The 16,075-nt window shown below is 45.9% G+C and overlaps 1 protein-coding gene across 1 annotated transcript in view; it reads left to right on the forward strand.

Annotated features, from left to right (window-relative positions):
• Vstm2b (V-set and transmembrane domain containing 2B) overlaps window positions 1-4,835 on the forward strand; it is a 30,560-nt gene extending 25,725 nt beyond the window's left edge. Inside the window, exon 5 of the mRNA XM_038340519.1 lies at window positions 4,462-4,835. Coding sequence (XP_038196447.1) covers window positions 4,462-4,550 — 89 coding nt within the window. The 3' untranslated portion in view covers window positions 4,551-4,835. The remainder of the gene's footprint in view (window positions 1-4,461) is intronic.
• Window positions 4,836-16,075: the final 11,240 nt, after the last annotated feature.

Genomic DNA, 16,075 nt, shown 5'->3' on the forward strand with positions numbered 1-16,075 from the left:
AGTACTGGGATTGCAAGTGTGTCTAACACACCTGGCTCACACTGGTCTTTTCTGAAACCTCTGCTTGCACGGCATTGACTATCTGGGCTGCTTTTGCTTGTATGTTGTATGGAATGTCTTTTTGCTGTGTGACAGAGGACCTTAAAACTCAGTGACTTTCGTGTGACATTATGGTCGTTGCCTTAGGTTTCTATTGCAGGGAAGAGACACCATAACCATGACAGCTCTTATAAAGGGAAACATTTAATTGAGGTGGCGGCTTACATTTTCAGAGGTTTAGTTCATTGTCGTCATGGCAGGGAGCATGGTGACTGGAAGTGTGGCAGTGTGGAAGCAGACATGGTGCTGGAGAAGTCTACATCTTGATCCAAAGGCAACAGGAAGTGAACTGAGGTACTGGGCAGTATCTTGACCATATATGAGACTTCAAAGGCTGCTTCCACAGTGACACACTTCCTCCAACAGACCTACACCTACTACAACAAAGCCAATCCTAATAGTGCCATTCAAACCACCACAGTCATTTATTCAACACAGTGATTTCTCTCCGCTCACCGGGGAAGTTTCTTGCTTGGTCTCTGCTGGGCTCAGCTAAGTGATTGGTGCCAATTCACTTGGGGATTGATTGGTCTAGAGGGACCTTATCTAGGACATTTCATGACCCCCATTCTTCAGAAGGCTGACTCGGGCTTAGACGGTTCATTCTGAAAGTGCACAGCCCACTGTAAACTTTGCCTCACTCTGGTGATAGTCCACTGTCTACAACAGGTCATGTGAGAGAGGCACTATCACAGAATGTGCATAGTGGAGAGGAGGAAGGCTTCGCATGGCCCGCCGCTGTGAAATTGCTTAAACTCCAGCCTAGTGACACCGGCAAGACATATACTAATTTTATGGCATATGCTACAAAACCCTGAGAGGTGAAGGGGGCTGTTAGCAACAGGACTAGGTTTAGGAACCCCTGTGGCCACCAAGCAGACATCCAACATTGAAGGCCCCACAGTTGTTGATCTCTACTTTCCGTGCTCACTACCTTAGACAGCATCATATGGTCCTTCTGTCCCTGGTGCTTCCACCTCTGGCCCAGCACAGAGAATCGAGCTGCTTTTTGCATAGTAGGGATAGAACACAGGACTTTGTGCACACTAAGGACCACTGAGCTATGTCCTCAGACTGAAACCTTTTAACATTAAGCAAGTGGGTAAGTCAAGGGGGTACTTGAAGGCAAGGTTAAGTCTTGCTTTACCTCTCCAGTGCTTTCAGTACCACCTGGCCAGCCATCCTTAGACTGGCTTACATGTCCATTGACCACTTCTCTGGCTGCTGCATATCTTGATGGTCTGAACTTCTGTACACAACTGCTTTCAGATACCTCTCATTCCTGTTTCTGTCGCCTGAGCCTGCCTTAGTGCTAGGGTTTGCAATAGTGTAACCATCAAAGCCTAGGCATTGGATGTCTAGTCTCCAAGCTATACGAGCTCAAGAAACGCCACCATCCCTTGTCCCTATTTTCAGACTGTTTTTTCCCATGTGCCCAAGAGCTCCTGTGAATTCTACCCGGACCTCTAGCCATCCATCAACTCACCTATCACTGCATCCATCTTCCTAGCAATCTGTGGCAATGAGGAGGCACAAAAGAGGATTGGAGTCTTTGTAGCAATCAATGCACTGCGATTCTCTCTGCTGGTGATGGCCAGAAGCAGAGTGGCCAGATTGTGGGAGGGCAGGAGGAAAGACTGGGAAATTAAGATCTGAAAGCTAGTCTGTCTGGATGGGGTCGTGGATGGACTTCTTAACTGGGGTCAGGACTGTGCAGAGAAGTAGCATCTCTGGAAAGACTGGACACAGGAGAGTCTGCCTTCTTCTCACTCCAGAGTGTGAGCCAGCACCAGTCCACACGTGGACAGCTGCAGTCATGGAGATTCTGAATGGATCATCTGTTCAGCTCCTTTTTCATAAAGGAGAGGAGTAGGCATGGAGCATGAGTTCTATCACATACACAGTGGCAGGCACAGCAAGCTGAATTATGGAGTAGGGAAAACGCTTTGGACAAAAAGAATAATGGCTAGATCCAGTTACATCATGCCTAAGTATGCACCTGGAGGCCAGTGTACCACACTCAGGCATCCGTGTTTACTGCTGCACTAGCCACGATTACCAAGATACAGAGCTAGCTTAAGTTCTCAGACTGTATAAAGAAAATGGGGTTATATATACACATTAGAATTTTATTCAGATCAGGAAAGTGGATGGAATTGGCAGCTATTGCAAAATAAGCCAGACTCAGAAAGATAAGTATTATGTCTTTCTAGATTTAAAACTAACTCACTCTCTCTCTCTCTATCTATCTATCTCTCTCCCTCTCTCTCTCCCTCTCCATCTCTCTCCCTCTCCCTTTCTCTCCCTCTCTCTCTCCCCCTCTCCATCTCTCTCTCTCCCTCTCTCTCCCCCTCTCCATCTCTCTCTCCCTCTCTCTCTCCCTCTCTCTCCATCTCTCTCCCCCCCCCTCCCTCTCTCTCTCTCCCTCTCCATCTATTTCTCTCCCTCTCTCCCTCTCTATCTCTCCCTCCCTCTCTCTCTCTCTCTCTCTCTCTCTCTCTCTCTCTCTCTCTCTCTCTCTCTCCCTCCCTCTCCATCTCTCTCCCTCTCCCCCCCCTCACACACACACGGAGTAATAATGAAAGAAGTCATGAATTTGGGAAGAGTACGTGAGTGCCTACACTAAGAGAGTAGGAGGGGAGAAGAGAAGGGTGGAAATGATATAAATGTGATTATCATACATTAAATTCTAAATAAAGACTAATATCAAAATTACAAGGAAAGAAAAGGATTGACAGTACTTCTACCCATGAAGATTGATAGTAGTTAATCTGATTACAGGGAAAGCCAGTCATCATAGAAACTTCATCCAGACACTGATGGAAGCAGATGCAGAGATCCATAGCTAGAACTGGGCCAAGTTCCCAGAGTCCATTCCAAGAGAGGGAGGAGCGATGATATGAGCAAAGGGGTCAAGGCCACGATGGGGATACCCACTGAAACAGCTGATCTGAGCTAGTGGGAACTCACTGACTCAGGACTAACAGCAGGGGAACATGCATAGGACTGAACTGGACCCTCCGAATGTGGGGACAGTTGTGTGACTGGGGCAGTCTGTGATGCCACTGGCAGTGGGACCAGGATTTAACTATAGTGCTTGAACTGGCCTTTTGGAACCCATTCTCTTTGGAAAGATACCTTGTTCAGCCTAGATATAGTGGGCAGGGCCTTGGTCCCACCTCAAAGCGACTTGCTAGATGTTGTTGACTCCCCTTGGGAAGCCTTATGCTCTCTGAGGAGTGGATGGGGGGATGCAGTGGGTGGGAGGTGGAGGGAACTGGAGAAGGGGATGGAGTGGGAACTGGGATCGGTATGTAAAATGAGAAGGGGTTGATAGTACTACAGTCAGTCCCAACCTTGTTGGAAAAGCCCTCATCTGACCTAGTAGAGACGAAGGATCCAGTTGCCCTAGCAGCAGCTAGGGCAGACAGTTTGCAAAGTCTCCACATTTTCTGCAAATCTGGTGTTGACCAATGAAGAGTCTCCCAAGGATCCTCCTGGGTATAGGGTTGCAGCCCAGCCTGCTGGAGGTTCAGGCGAAATGTATAGGAGAGCAGTCACCAGTGCTGTCCCCCAGCATCCCACTCAGCAGTCGTGTTCCCCAGTACCAAGGCAGAAGAGCAAGGAATCCCAGGAGAAGTAGGCCATTTTGCAGCTCAGGAGCCCAGGGCTCTTTGGTGTGCTTTTCCTGGCTACACAGGGAGGTCTTTGTAACATCTGGACACTTTGAGAATAGGGCGGAGACAAGCAGTGGCCCAGAAGAGGCCGGATGAAGACATGGTAGTTAGGGGTTAGGGCCCAGAGGCAGACCAGACACCCAGACACTGGAGAAAAAGGTGGGTATGATACAGACAGTGTGGGGACAGATGTGAGGGAACTTAGGTATCCACCCACACCAGCCTGTGATTACTGAGCTCCCCATCTCGAGGAGCAGCTTGACAGCATGGTTATGGAAGGAAGGCTAACACCCAGAAACCACCCGTGGCAGGACCTGTGAGGATGCTGAGGTGTGCCATTTAGACAGGACCTTGGAGAGGTTGCGTGGAAGCTGGGACTGTGTGAAGATATGGGGGAGGTGAGGGAGGTGAGCCTTCATTTCGAGGACACTTGGAAGAACCGTGCTGAAGACCAAGAAGCAGGTTGTCTTTAGTGAAATAAAGCAGTGTCTAGCACATCCACCTCGGGATAAGCACACTTGTGTCTGACCACATTTGGCTCCATCTTTAAACAGAAACAGCTATGGCAACCTCCAGCTGGCTACTGTGGTTTCAGAAGCCTCGGGAAGCCTCCCTCGACTCTGGTCTGCCTCAGGGTTCCAGGTTCTCAGGAGTCCGGTTGACTGTGTTTTCTCTTCACCTGCAGGTACTGGCCCTGCCTACCGCACAGACCCTCTGCTGTCTCTGCTCTTGCTAGCGCTGCATAGGTTCCTGCACCCATTGCTGGGACACTGACAGCCATAAAATTTCGGCAGCCACCCAGGGGAGGACCTTGCCACATGGACACAAGGACCAAGGGAAGCATGAAGAAGTCCATGCAGAAATAAATAAATCTTATTTTTTGGGGAAGTAACACAAATTTAGGAGACTTAAAGTAACGCATCAAGTTTCCAAATAGGATGGAGCGAAGGCCGTGCAGTCTGCATGGGGCGCTGAGCTCTCCACGGCAACGTCCAGTTTCTGTTTCTTTCCTTCACGTGCCCTCCGAATCTTCATTTTGCACGAACTGTTGAGCAGGTACTTTGAGGATAATATGTAAAAAAAAAAAAAAAAAAGTCGGGTCAAAGCCTTTCTGACAAAGTAAAATATTTTTAGGAGATTATTGTGTTTAGAATTTTTTTTGAATTTACTTTTTCTTTGGGGGCTTTTCTTTATTAAATTATTTCTTTGGAGACATTTTGATTAAAATGAAACACCATAATTAAAACTCACTGTCAATAATATTTATTTTTAAATAAAGATTGGAAACAAGGGTATAGTTGTTTATAAACTGCACTGTATATTGCTGAATAACAGTTGAATAATAAAAAACCCTTTTAAATAGACTTTCTACAGCCATGTATGACTGTCCAGTTTCAGTGTCTGCTGCAGCCAGACACTGTGACCTCCTCTTCACAGACACCAACTGAATGTCTCCCAGGGCGGAAGGCAGCCCAGGACACCTGGCTGGGCCACAGCAAGCAGACAAGAGTACCTGCCTAGCTTGCCAAGGGATGGGGGACTTCCTAGAAGCAAGAATGAGTCCTGAGAGAGGGCGAGCTACTGTGCAAGCCAAGAGCCAGCCTTTCTTTCCAGCCATCAGTAGAGCTGAAGTGCACTTACCTGCTGTGAGCTCATATGCTAGCCTGCACTGGTCCTAGCTTTAGTGAGCTTCAAAAAGAGAAGTGGCTAGTTGTCTTTACTCACCTTGTACCCTGTGGATGGCTTTTGGCCTCTGAATCTGTGAGTCTGGGGATAGGTCGCATGTCTCAGAGACGCTAATATGCCATGGGAGCTGCCTACTATTAATTTCATGATAGGACTCCATTAAACATCCAGAGCTGTGGTTTGTTTAAAATATAGCCAGACTTTTACAACTGTTGTTTATTTGGGAGTTTGTTTTGTTTTAGTTTTAGATTGGTTTGTTTTTTTGTTTTTTTTTTTTTTTTTGAATGTCATGGTTTTCTTTAAATGAGAAGATCTCACGCTATAACCTAGGCTAGCCTGAAATTCCCTTGCAGCATAGGGTAGCCTTGAACTTGTATCCTCTTCAGCCTCCTAACGTTGGGAATATAGGTGTGAGGCCCTGTGCCTCCTTAACCTGGTTCAAATGTGTGCAGTTGTCAGCATTACTCACCAAATGCTTCCTTTCTCTTGACTCAGCATGTGTTGCCAACAGTTTCTAGCATCCAGTGGCTGGGGGTCGGGGAGGAGAACGGGTTCATCCAAGACACTTGTTTGCTGATGCAAGGCTCTCTGAAGCACTCTCTTCCAATATGACAACAGGAACATTCAAAAATAGCAAGAGACACACCCCACCCACTGACAAGCAACACCTCTGTCACCTTACTGCTGGCTGCTGGGTAGTAATGGTAGAAATGGTTTGATGAGGAGTGAGCCTTGCTTATTTCAACCCAGTCACTTTGGGGGGGGGGGTCCTGCTTGTTACTGTACTGTAACCCTGCCTATTCTGACTATTTCAGCATTTAGATGATCTATTGCCTACGTAAGAGAAAAGATGAATCTCATGTTTGGAAAGTCCCACATGTGCAGAGACCCTGGCATGAAGCTAGTGCACTGGATGCTATGTGAAGACATCCTCAGGATCACTGTTTCTGGTGGATGCTGCAGGCTGTTCCACCTTCCATTTTTATTGATCTGCATCAGTTGAGCTGATGGTGGATAGTGATTCTATCCAGAAAGATTGTCTGTTTTTATAGTGAACTCAACACTATGCTTGACTAATATCACTGTGCATCTTAGCCCTCTGCTTGGGAAGAGAAAAGGGCACTTCCCAGATACTAGGTTGAATGGAGACATGTGTTAGAGACAGGGTGATGTGCTAGGTGACTAGTGCAGGGGTTGAGTTGAAGAAAATCTGTCCCCGTCAACAAAGTCAGATCCTGCTGCATAGGTGAAGTAAGCCAGGTGCCTGCTGAGATTCCCACCCTGGAGTAATGGGCATGAGAAAGAGGTAGGTCGTCTGTGGATACACTGCTCTCTTGGGCTCTCAAAGCACCTTAGAGATGGGTGTGGTGATGCATGCCTTTAATCCCATTAATCAAGAGTCTGAGGAAGGAGGATCTCTGTGAGCTGGAGGCCAGCTTGGTCTACACAGAGAGCACCAGGTCAGCCAGAATCACATGGCGAGACCCTGTCTCAAAAAGCCAAACACACACACACACACACACACACACACACACACACACACACACACCCCAAAACAACACCAATAAAGAACAACAAAAATAAACAATGGCATCTCGAATAGAGGGATAAATACTTTATCTTCTAGCGTGGAGGACTGGTCAAGGCTACAGTGAGCAACAGCAACAGTTGCCAGATGCTCTAAGAACTAAAGGACAAGAGTATGGAAGGCAATAACAGGACGTAAGAGCTCACACAGAAGCTTTGGCCAAGCAGGAAGCAAAAGTGAAGCTCCCTGGCCCTGGATGCTGTGCGTTGGTTGCTGCTGGTTTACCATGGGCACAAAGGGGGAAGTGTGCACCTGCAGGTTCATCACACAGACTTGTGAGCTGTGCCCCTCCTGCAGCTCTCAGGGAAGACAGAAGTACATCCTTGACTGATATGGACATTAGGCACATAAACCTGAAAAGAAAAGCATCCATCCAAACTGGAAAAATGCAAAACTCACTACCCAAACTCCCTGTCCTTTCCATATTTGGTTTCAGACAAAGACCGGTATGAGTAAGGTCCAAGGACAAGATGATTTATTTCTATGTGACAAGCACACATTGAGTAGTGGGGTGCTTTGGTCCCAGCTTATGAGCAGCACCCAATCTGCTTACATTCCAGGGTTACCAATGGAACTCTGGAGGTTGGAATGACAATTACTTTATAATTAGGGCTGGAGGAAGAGTGAGATCCACAGGTTGAGCGAGGGAGAGGAAGTATATAGGAGAAGAATGTAGAAGTCTCCATGCCCCAGGCCTGGGGAAAGCCCTGAAATCTGCAATCCTGATAAAGGTTGCATGCTGGTTGGTAGTACCTCACAAGGGCCACATTACTCATGTTCTTTGGCAGTAATCAATTTTAAAAAGCTTGTCCTTGGTGAGAAGGACAGAAATTCTTGGAGTTTGACAGAATGTGATACGATATGATCAGACACAGTACTATTCAAAATTCTGTTCTCACCCTAAATCCATGCTCCTAGATGCAGCTCTGACACAGAAGGACATGGGGTCTGCCTGACCTGTACGAGGTAGCCCTTAGTTTCAGTACAATAAGCAGAGCCATGTGGGGGCTACTGTACTCAGCGCTAAGGGCTTCTGATGCTTCTGGATGAGGTGCAACCCCTATGACTTTGTTAGGAGCCCTTCCCTCATTACATTTGTTGACACCAATGATTTACATTCGACCAGCATTTCTGAGAGTACAGCCTCTGCTTTTCCTGGGCAAAGCATGGCAAGGGGCTCAGCACATCCACATAGTTCATGCATGTATCTGTGCTGTGCTCATGTACACTCTACACGGGGAAACTCCAGCCAGCCTGGGTGCCCAGACTTTGTGCAGTCACACTGCTGCCCCCTACCCCAGGGATTCCTGCTGTCATCAGTGAAGAACCAAGACAATCCACTAAGAATAAGAGAATGCCATTTCGCATGAAACTAGAAAAAAAAAAACAAAACAAAACAAAAAAACCCATCCTGAGTGAGCTAACCCAGGTCCAGGTCCAGAAAGACAAACAAGGTATGTACTCACTTGTTAAGGAGTGGATATTAGATGCAAAGCAAAGGATAACCATGCTAAAATCCACAACCCCAGAGAAGCTAGATAAAAAGGAGGGTCCTAGAGGGACACATATGGAGGGCACCAGGAAAGGGAAATAGCTCAGATCTCCTGGAAAAACTGGGAAGGGGAGGGAATGGGGGTGGGAACATGAGGGATTGAGATGGCTGAGTTGGGGGAGGAACAGAGAGGGGAAGCAATGAAAGATGTATCTTGATAAAGGGAGCCATTATGGGGTTAGGGAGAAGCCAAGTGCTAGGGAAATTCCCAGGAATCTACAAGGATGACCCCAGCTAAGACTCCTAGCAACAGAGGAGAGGGTGCCTAAATTGGCCTTCCCCTATAACCAGATAAGTGACTACCCTAATTTTCATCATAGAACCTACATCCACTAAGTGGTGAAAATAGATACGGTGATCTACAGCCAAGCACAGGGCTGAGCTCCTGGAGCTTAGTTGAAGTGAGAGGAGGGATCGTATGAGCAAGGGGGTCAGAGATGGCTGATCTGAGCTAGTTGGAGTTCAAGGACTCTGGACTGACAGCTGGGGATCCTGCATGGGACTGAACTAAGCCCTCTGAATGTGGGTGACAATATTTGCCTTAATTTGGGGGGGGGGACCTGGCAGTGGGACATGGATTTATCCTAGGTGCATGAATTGGCTTTTTGAAACCCATCCCCTATGGTGGGATACCTTGCTCAGCCTTGATTTAGGGTGGAGGGTCTTGGTCCTGCCTCACCTTGGTATACCAGACATTGTTGACTCCCTAAGGGATGGGGGTGTGATGGGAGAAGGTGAGGAGCAGGAGAAGGGAAGGGGAACTGGGACTGGTATGTAAAATGAAAAGAATTTAAATAAAAAAGAAAAAAGAGAAAAAGAACATGCTTCTAGAAGATAACAACCAAACATGACAAAATAAAACATAATAAGATAACAGAGAGAGAGAGAGAGAGAGAGAGAGAGAGAGAGAGAGAGAGAGAGAGAATGCCATTTCCGTTATTGTCAAGACCTTTATTAGAGACCTGCCCCATTTTGTGACTACAGACACAACATGAGGCAAAGTCTAGAAACACCAACAGTAGTGACAGAGACATTGGTTGAATATGTATAGCAGAATCTTATAGAAGTTTTTTTTTTCATATAAACTGGAAGTAAGTACCCGTAAGCAGGGCAGTGGATAGATGTTGTAGAATATTCTCATGATGGAATATCACATGGGTCCGAGTGAATGAGTCACATACAACAAGGAGCCAAATAAAGAGCCTTAGCATCTGTTAACTGGGGAAAAAAAGAAGTCCCAAACACTGTATGCATGTATGTATGTAGATAAAAGTCAAAGCTGAGCCAGAGCCAACTGATGCCTGATATGTGATGGATGGAAGAAAGGATAAGACTGACTGTATTGAAAGGGCAAGATTGACAGGAATCATACACAGATGAAACATATGTAATAGATAATGCTAGATGACCTGAGTTCTGTGGTAGAAGGAAAATAATCAACTCCCAAAGGTTGTTCTCTGATCTCTGAATGTGTACCAGAGCCACACACGCACGCACGCACGTGCACACACACACTGAATAATAAATAAACAAATAAATGAAATAGAATAAAAATATTTTTCAAGAAAATAGGATAGACACAGGTGAGAATCAAGACCTTAATTTTTAGTCTGAGAGGTGGGTACTTACTGCATTATCAAAAATTAGCAAGTGAATGAATGAGATCACAGACAGAGCAACAACAGCAGGAGATCATAAACATGACAGCGAGTGATGGATCTTGTCTGTGCAGGTGAACTTAAAGAAAAGGAAGAGGAAAGGAACCTTCTACGGGGGCCTTGTGCCACACACAGTATCAACTCTACATGCCCAAGCCAAACTCACCTCCAGTTCCATCTCCCACCTATTCCTGAAACCTGGGTAGTCTCATGCTGTGCCTAACACTCAGCACATTTGGTTTTCTTACTATCTTATGACACCAGGCACTCACATTAAAAACCCAGCTCTCTAGCTTATAATACACAAGCACGTGGGGTCTACTCTCCTACTTGGTCACAACTGGCAAGTGCCAAGCAACAGCCCTCCCAAATCCGTCTCCAAGCTTCCCTGAGATCTTGCCACTCAGGGTGCCACCCAGTTGCCTCATCAGGCACATGGTCGCAGCACCTGTGGGCATGAGAGCTTGCACTCTGACCAATCTCCAATCCCTCTTTCACCGCCACGGTCCCTGCTGGCTGTGGCCCTTCTAGTGGCTTTCCAGGGTCAGGAGACGGGGCAGCCAATCAGAGTTCTTCTCCAAAAGGGCTGGAGTCAAAGGTTTAAGTTAACTTTAAAGCCCCTCCCTCAACCAGGTAATTGATGCTTTCAGAATAACACGTGTCCTGTTTTCCCTTTAAGAAGATGGCAACAAAGTTAAACTGGATGACAGATGACCTAGATTTCCTTTTTCCTTAAACATATTGACTTATTTTTTTTCCCTGCATAGTTCTTTGGGTAAATTACAAAATACATTTTTTTTTTCTGTTTGGCTTCGGAGAAAAGACTGCAGAAAGCGTGTCTTCAACACAATCTGCTAGTGTATCTACTGAGCTGGTGGACTTCCCAAGTGCAGTTCAACAGATTTCTGTTCTCTAAATAGCAAAAGACTAGGCAGTGGTTAGCAGAGCCCCGCTTCCTCAGCCCTCAGGGCCTCCCACGGCCACCTCCTGCAGCTTCTCCAAACCCTAATCTAATGAGTGGGTGCTTTTAGCTAAGGCACTCCTGTTTCAGGATGCTAATTCCCATCACATAGAATGACAATTTTACAAGCAAGTCTCTCTATCAGCAAAATCTGATTCCATTGGATTGATTGATTGCGGTTAGAAGTGTTAACACTTCCAGATTAGGGGTGGTAGCTGTGCAGTGTTGCACTGTGGGGCACTCCAGAACGGGGGAAGCCAGGAGAGTACAAATGCACAAATAATTAATTCAAATCAATACAGCAAGGGGCTCAGGCTGAGAGGTATTCAATTATGTTGTTCAAAGAGAAGATGCCTGATCTTCTGCTGGCTTGCTCCATGCTGCACATAATAGAGGATTTTTAATTTGTGCAGCAGGGATGTTAATCTTTTACTGTGTAATCCAGTCCTTGGTGAATGCCGTCAATATGCGCGCTGCACGTGAGAGACTACCCGAGGAGGCTCTCAATCAGTCAGCATGCCTTTTCTCATGGGATTTTCATGTCAGTCCCTCAATACTCAATTAGGAAATACATGACCAGCTAATAAATGATAACTGATGGGTGAATGCATGGCTTGATAGGCATATGAGTAGGTTGATAGACCAACTGATTGATGACTGGAGGACATGGATGGATGCACACATTAATCATTGGATGGGGGTGGATGGGGAGAGATCGGTAGATAGGTGGGATGAGTAGGTAGATTAATGAGTGAGGGCATGTGGGTAGGGATGGGTAGGAGTGAACAGATGGGTAGATGGGTGAATGAATGGAAGGAAAAAGACAGAGTTACAGAAAATTTCAGATTGTGTGACTCCCTCATCTCCACCTCACTCCTGCAAACAATTAATGATCTTACTTGAACCAATAGCACAAATAAATCTGGGGTTTATTCCCCTTCCAAAGGATTCAGTACACAGTTCTTCTGACACACACACACACAGCAGAAAGAGGAGAGAGAGAGAGAGAGAGAGAGAGAGAGAGAGAGAGAGAGAGAGATTTGCAAGTCTATAACCAAAGTGTTAAAATTTTTTGTCCTGCGCTAGGATTGTCGGTCAATGGTAGAACATCTTCCTGGTGTATACAAGTCCCTGGCTTCTAGCTCCAGCACTGCAAAAAAGAGTAAAAAGTTATGATTTTCAGGCAAATGGGGTCATGTGGATTTTATGCCTGGTTGAGGTCTACCTATTCTGAAAAAGTATTTGTTATTTGTGTAATAATATGAAAACAATAAAATTAATTTTAAAAAGACATTTCATATGCCCCCAAATAGAGGATCTAATTTATAAAGCTTCCCTCTCCACCTGCTGTCTGAAGTATGCTTACTCTATAGAAGACACTGTCTAGAAACAGAACTTTCAAGTCCACTTCCTGAGTGGCTCAGTGTGGCACTAAGCAGATCTCTTAAGTGGGGAAGCTGAGATATTATCTGTGATGGGTGATCACTGGCCATACCATCCTTCCAGACTGCGGCCAGGGAACTACAGGGGTGGCAATATGGAAGGCATGGACACCCAAGGCTGCGGAGGGCTGGGGCAAAGCTACATGCAACCATCCATCACACAGTTATGACTTCCTGAACAGGAAACATGGTGACTGAGACACCTCCCCTCCCTGCCGTGAAAAAAAGAAACTGGGGATCTGTGAAGAGGAAGAAATGCAGTTAACTAGAATTCAAGCTGAAGTACAGTGAACATAGTAACGAGTTCAGAATTGAATTCAGGAGAACTAATTCATTGTGATGGGGTCCCTGGAGAGGAAAGGCAACTGTGCTCACCTAGAGACTTAGCTAAAGTGGCATTTGAGATGATGTGCCATCACAAGCCACCATCCTCTCCCCATTTTGAGAGTTCTGTTAGACACACAGGCAGCCAGCTTTCCCTACAACCAAAGCTGCTGTCACTTGGGCAAAACTCAATGCTTTTTCACAAGTGGCTGTCACCAGAAGTGGCAGCCTTATGGATTGCTTTCTGAGGTGTCTTGAAATGTGGAGACAAAGCCCAGAAAATCTTGGGTTGTCTGAGCCAAAGGCAGCCTGTGTAGGAGTCTAGGAAGCAGATCAAGAACACGAATAAACTGCCGGACAAGGGTGTGACGCACAGCATATGCTCAGTTGAGTCAGCCACAGAGAGTTGTGTGTGCTGAGCAGTTCCAGCATCCTGGAAGAGATGGTGCTACCTGAACCACAGGCCAGCTGTCGTGCTGGACAGAGACATATGTGTGGGTATGGAGGGTATGCCACAGGTCAGAAACAACAAGAAAATCTCTGAAACCAACGCCAGGTCTTCTCCCTGTCAAAGCCAAGTTGCTCTGTGCACGGAGACCCACAGGAGACAAGAGAACACGGGCGGGCTGCTGCACGGAAATTCCGCAAAGAACCGGAGCAATCCAAGTCTCAAGGATGCCTTCGTTGACTGTGTGGAAAACTAGAATCAGTCAAACAAATTAGATATTTGCCATTTCCTCCCTAAATTTTATTAGTCGATGGCAAGGAAATAATCTATCAAATGGGAAGTACTTTCAGCAATTGTTTATTCTTTATTAAGCAGATATATGGAGCCTGAATGCTACAGCGACACTTGCTACAAAATAGAAATCAGAGGATGAAACTCATAGAACAGAGAAAGACGGGAGCCTCTGTCCAGTCACCTCAATTATTTTCTTGCATAAAAGAGCAGGCTAGGTGTGGTTGATTGTGAAGGCCTCCAATTATAGTACTCAGGAGCCTAAGGCAGGAGGATTGCTATGAGTTCTAGGATAGCACGGACTACAAATACATACCAAGGTCAGATCTCAAAAACTTCAAAAAGCAAAAATAAAAAAAAAAAAAAAGATTTAAAGGGGGAAATTCTAATAGAAGGTCATCTGCAAATGACCTTGAGATAAGGACACCCCTTCAGGGCATCCACTAAACTCCTGGAAGTCTACAGACTCCAGTACCTGGAACGTAGAGACTCGCCCTTGAGATATGCTGCAACTGCAACAGAGCTTCTTGTAGGCGTACGGCATGTTTGACTGCAGTCTTGTGGGAATAGAAGCTTCTAGAGCACTGAGCTTGTACTTGTATTCTTGTACAAAAGAAAAAGATTACTCAGATACACTTGCTGTCTCTCAGCTTTCCTCTTCAGGGTCTCCTCTAAGCCATATGCCCCATCAGACAAAGAGAGGGCCACAGGAGAAGCATGGATGATACCTAGGCACTTCCCTGTATTCCTGGTTTCAGTGTGCATCTAAACCCCAACCTCAGCATCCCACAACAGCAGCATAGACAACACATCTGCCATTAGCTTTCTTTTTCCCGATCATATTCTCTGCTCTTTTGGAATTACCCCCAAATAAAATCCTTGTTCTAGGACACAGATGTTTACAGGATGTAGTGTCCTTGCCTCCATTCTTCCTTCAATATAACACAAGATTGGTGCTTCCTTGAGTATTTACTATGATTTTGTTTTCTTCAGCTAAGTCAGGGATAGGTCCACAATTAGAAAGCCAGTGTGACTATACCCCTTTTTCCATTTTAGGGACAAGTAACCATAAAAGTCCGAGTTACCCGGCACTGCTGGAGTTTGCAAGAATGAAGAGAATGCCTTGCTGGTAAAGAATAATCCATTTACCAGTCTGTTCTTCTCTATGGCCCTGACCATGACTTCTTCAGTCCGACTCACTCGGCTCTTTTGGTGCCACCACTATGAGCTCCTGATTCTGACTCTCGTTAGCAGACATTCTCCCTAGCTTAGTGGAGAGTCAGGCTCTGTACAGGGACAGTGGATCCCATCCCAACGAATGACAATTATCTTGGCTTTCCTCAGGACTGTGGCACCTTCATGGCAGCCAAGGGTGAGATTTCATCTCTCAAAGGATGATGAGAGCCAAAGAGAAATTCTGGTTTCCTGCTAGGATCTGGGTGTTTGGCATTCTTCCAAAATTCAGATGTGCAATCTTAGGACTTCAGGTGATGGTTTTAGATAGGGTGCCTGTGGGGTAAATATATCATGATGGCTCTCTTAAGAATTTTAATCCTGTAGAAGTGATGCCAGAGAAATTTGTATCCTTGCTCCATATGAAATTGCTACCACTGAACCAGTAAGAGGTTTCCAGACACCAAATCTTCCCTGCCCTTGTCTTGGGCCTTCCAGCCTCTAGAAGGTGAACAAATGGTTTTTAGAAGCTGGACAGACTTGGTGGATGCTCTCCAAGTCTATCACTTGCTGTAACTCTTCAGATGAACTAAAACATTTCTATGCTTTCAAAGGTATCTTTAGGGAGAGTTGGAGGGATGACTCTAAAGCTATGAATATTTGCTGATTTCCCAAAGGACCCAAGTTCAGTTCCCAGTACCCATCTTGGGCAGCTCACAACCAGCTGTAACTCCAGCTCCAAGGGTCTTACACCTTTGGCTTCCTTAGGCACCTGCACTCATGGGCATACACCCACATAGCCATACACACATGACTAAAAACTAAAACGACTCTTTAAAAAGACTTTTAAAAAAATTCAGAACAATTTTTATCTCATTTTTTTGGGAGCTACATACTACAAGTCTGTGCAGATCCGAGAACAACTTGTAGGTGTGGGCTCTCTGTGTCTACCAAGTGAGTCCCAGGGACTGGTCATCAGGTTTGGTGATAGGCACCTTAACCCACGGGGCCATCTTAATGGCCCATTCCTATCATTTTAACCCCTCCCCCATAAATCCTCTCTCTCTGTTCATTGCTTCCCAAGGGGTCCAGCAGGCCTGGTATTGATCTCATACACTCAGCTGCCTAAGGAAATGATGTTTTTTGTACCTCCTCTCTCCCTCTTTCCCTCCAGCA

The sequence above is a fragment of the Arvicola amphibius genome, chromosome 8 (genome assembly GCF_903992535.2).
Source record: "Arvicola amphibius chromosome 8, mArvAmp1.2, whole genome shotgun sequence".
Taxonomy (NCBI): domain Eukaryota; kingdom Metazoa; phylum Chordata; class Mammalia; order Rodentia; family Cricetidae; genus Arvicola; species Arvicola amphibius.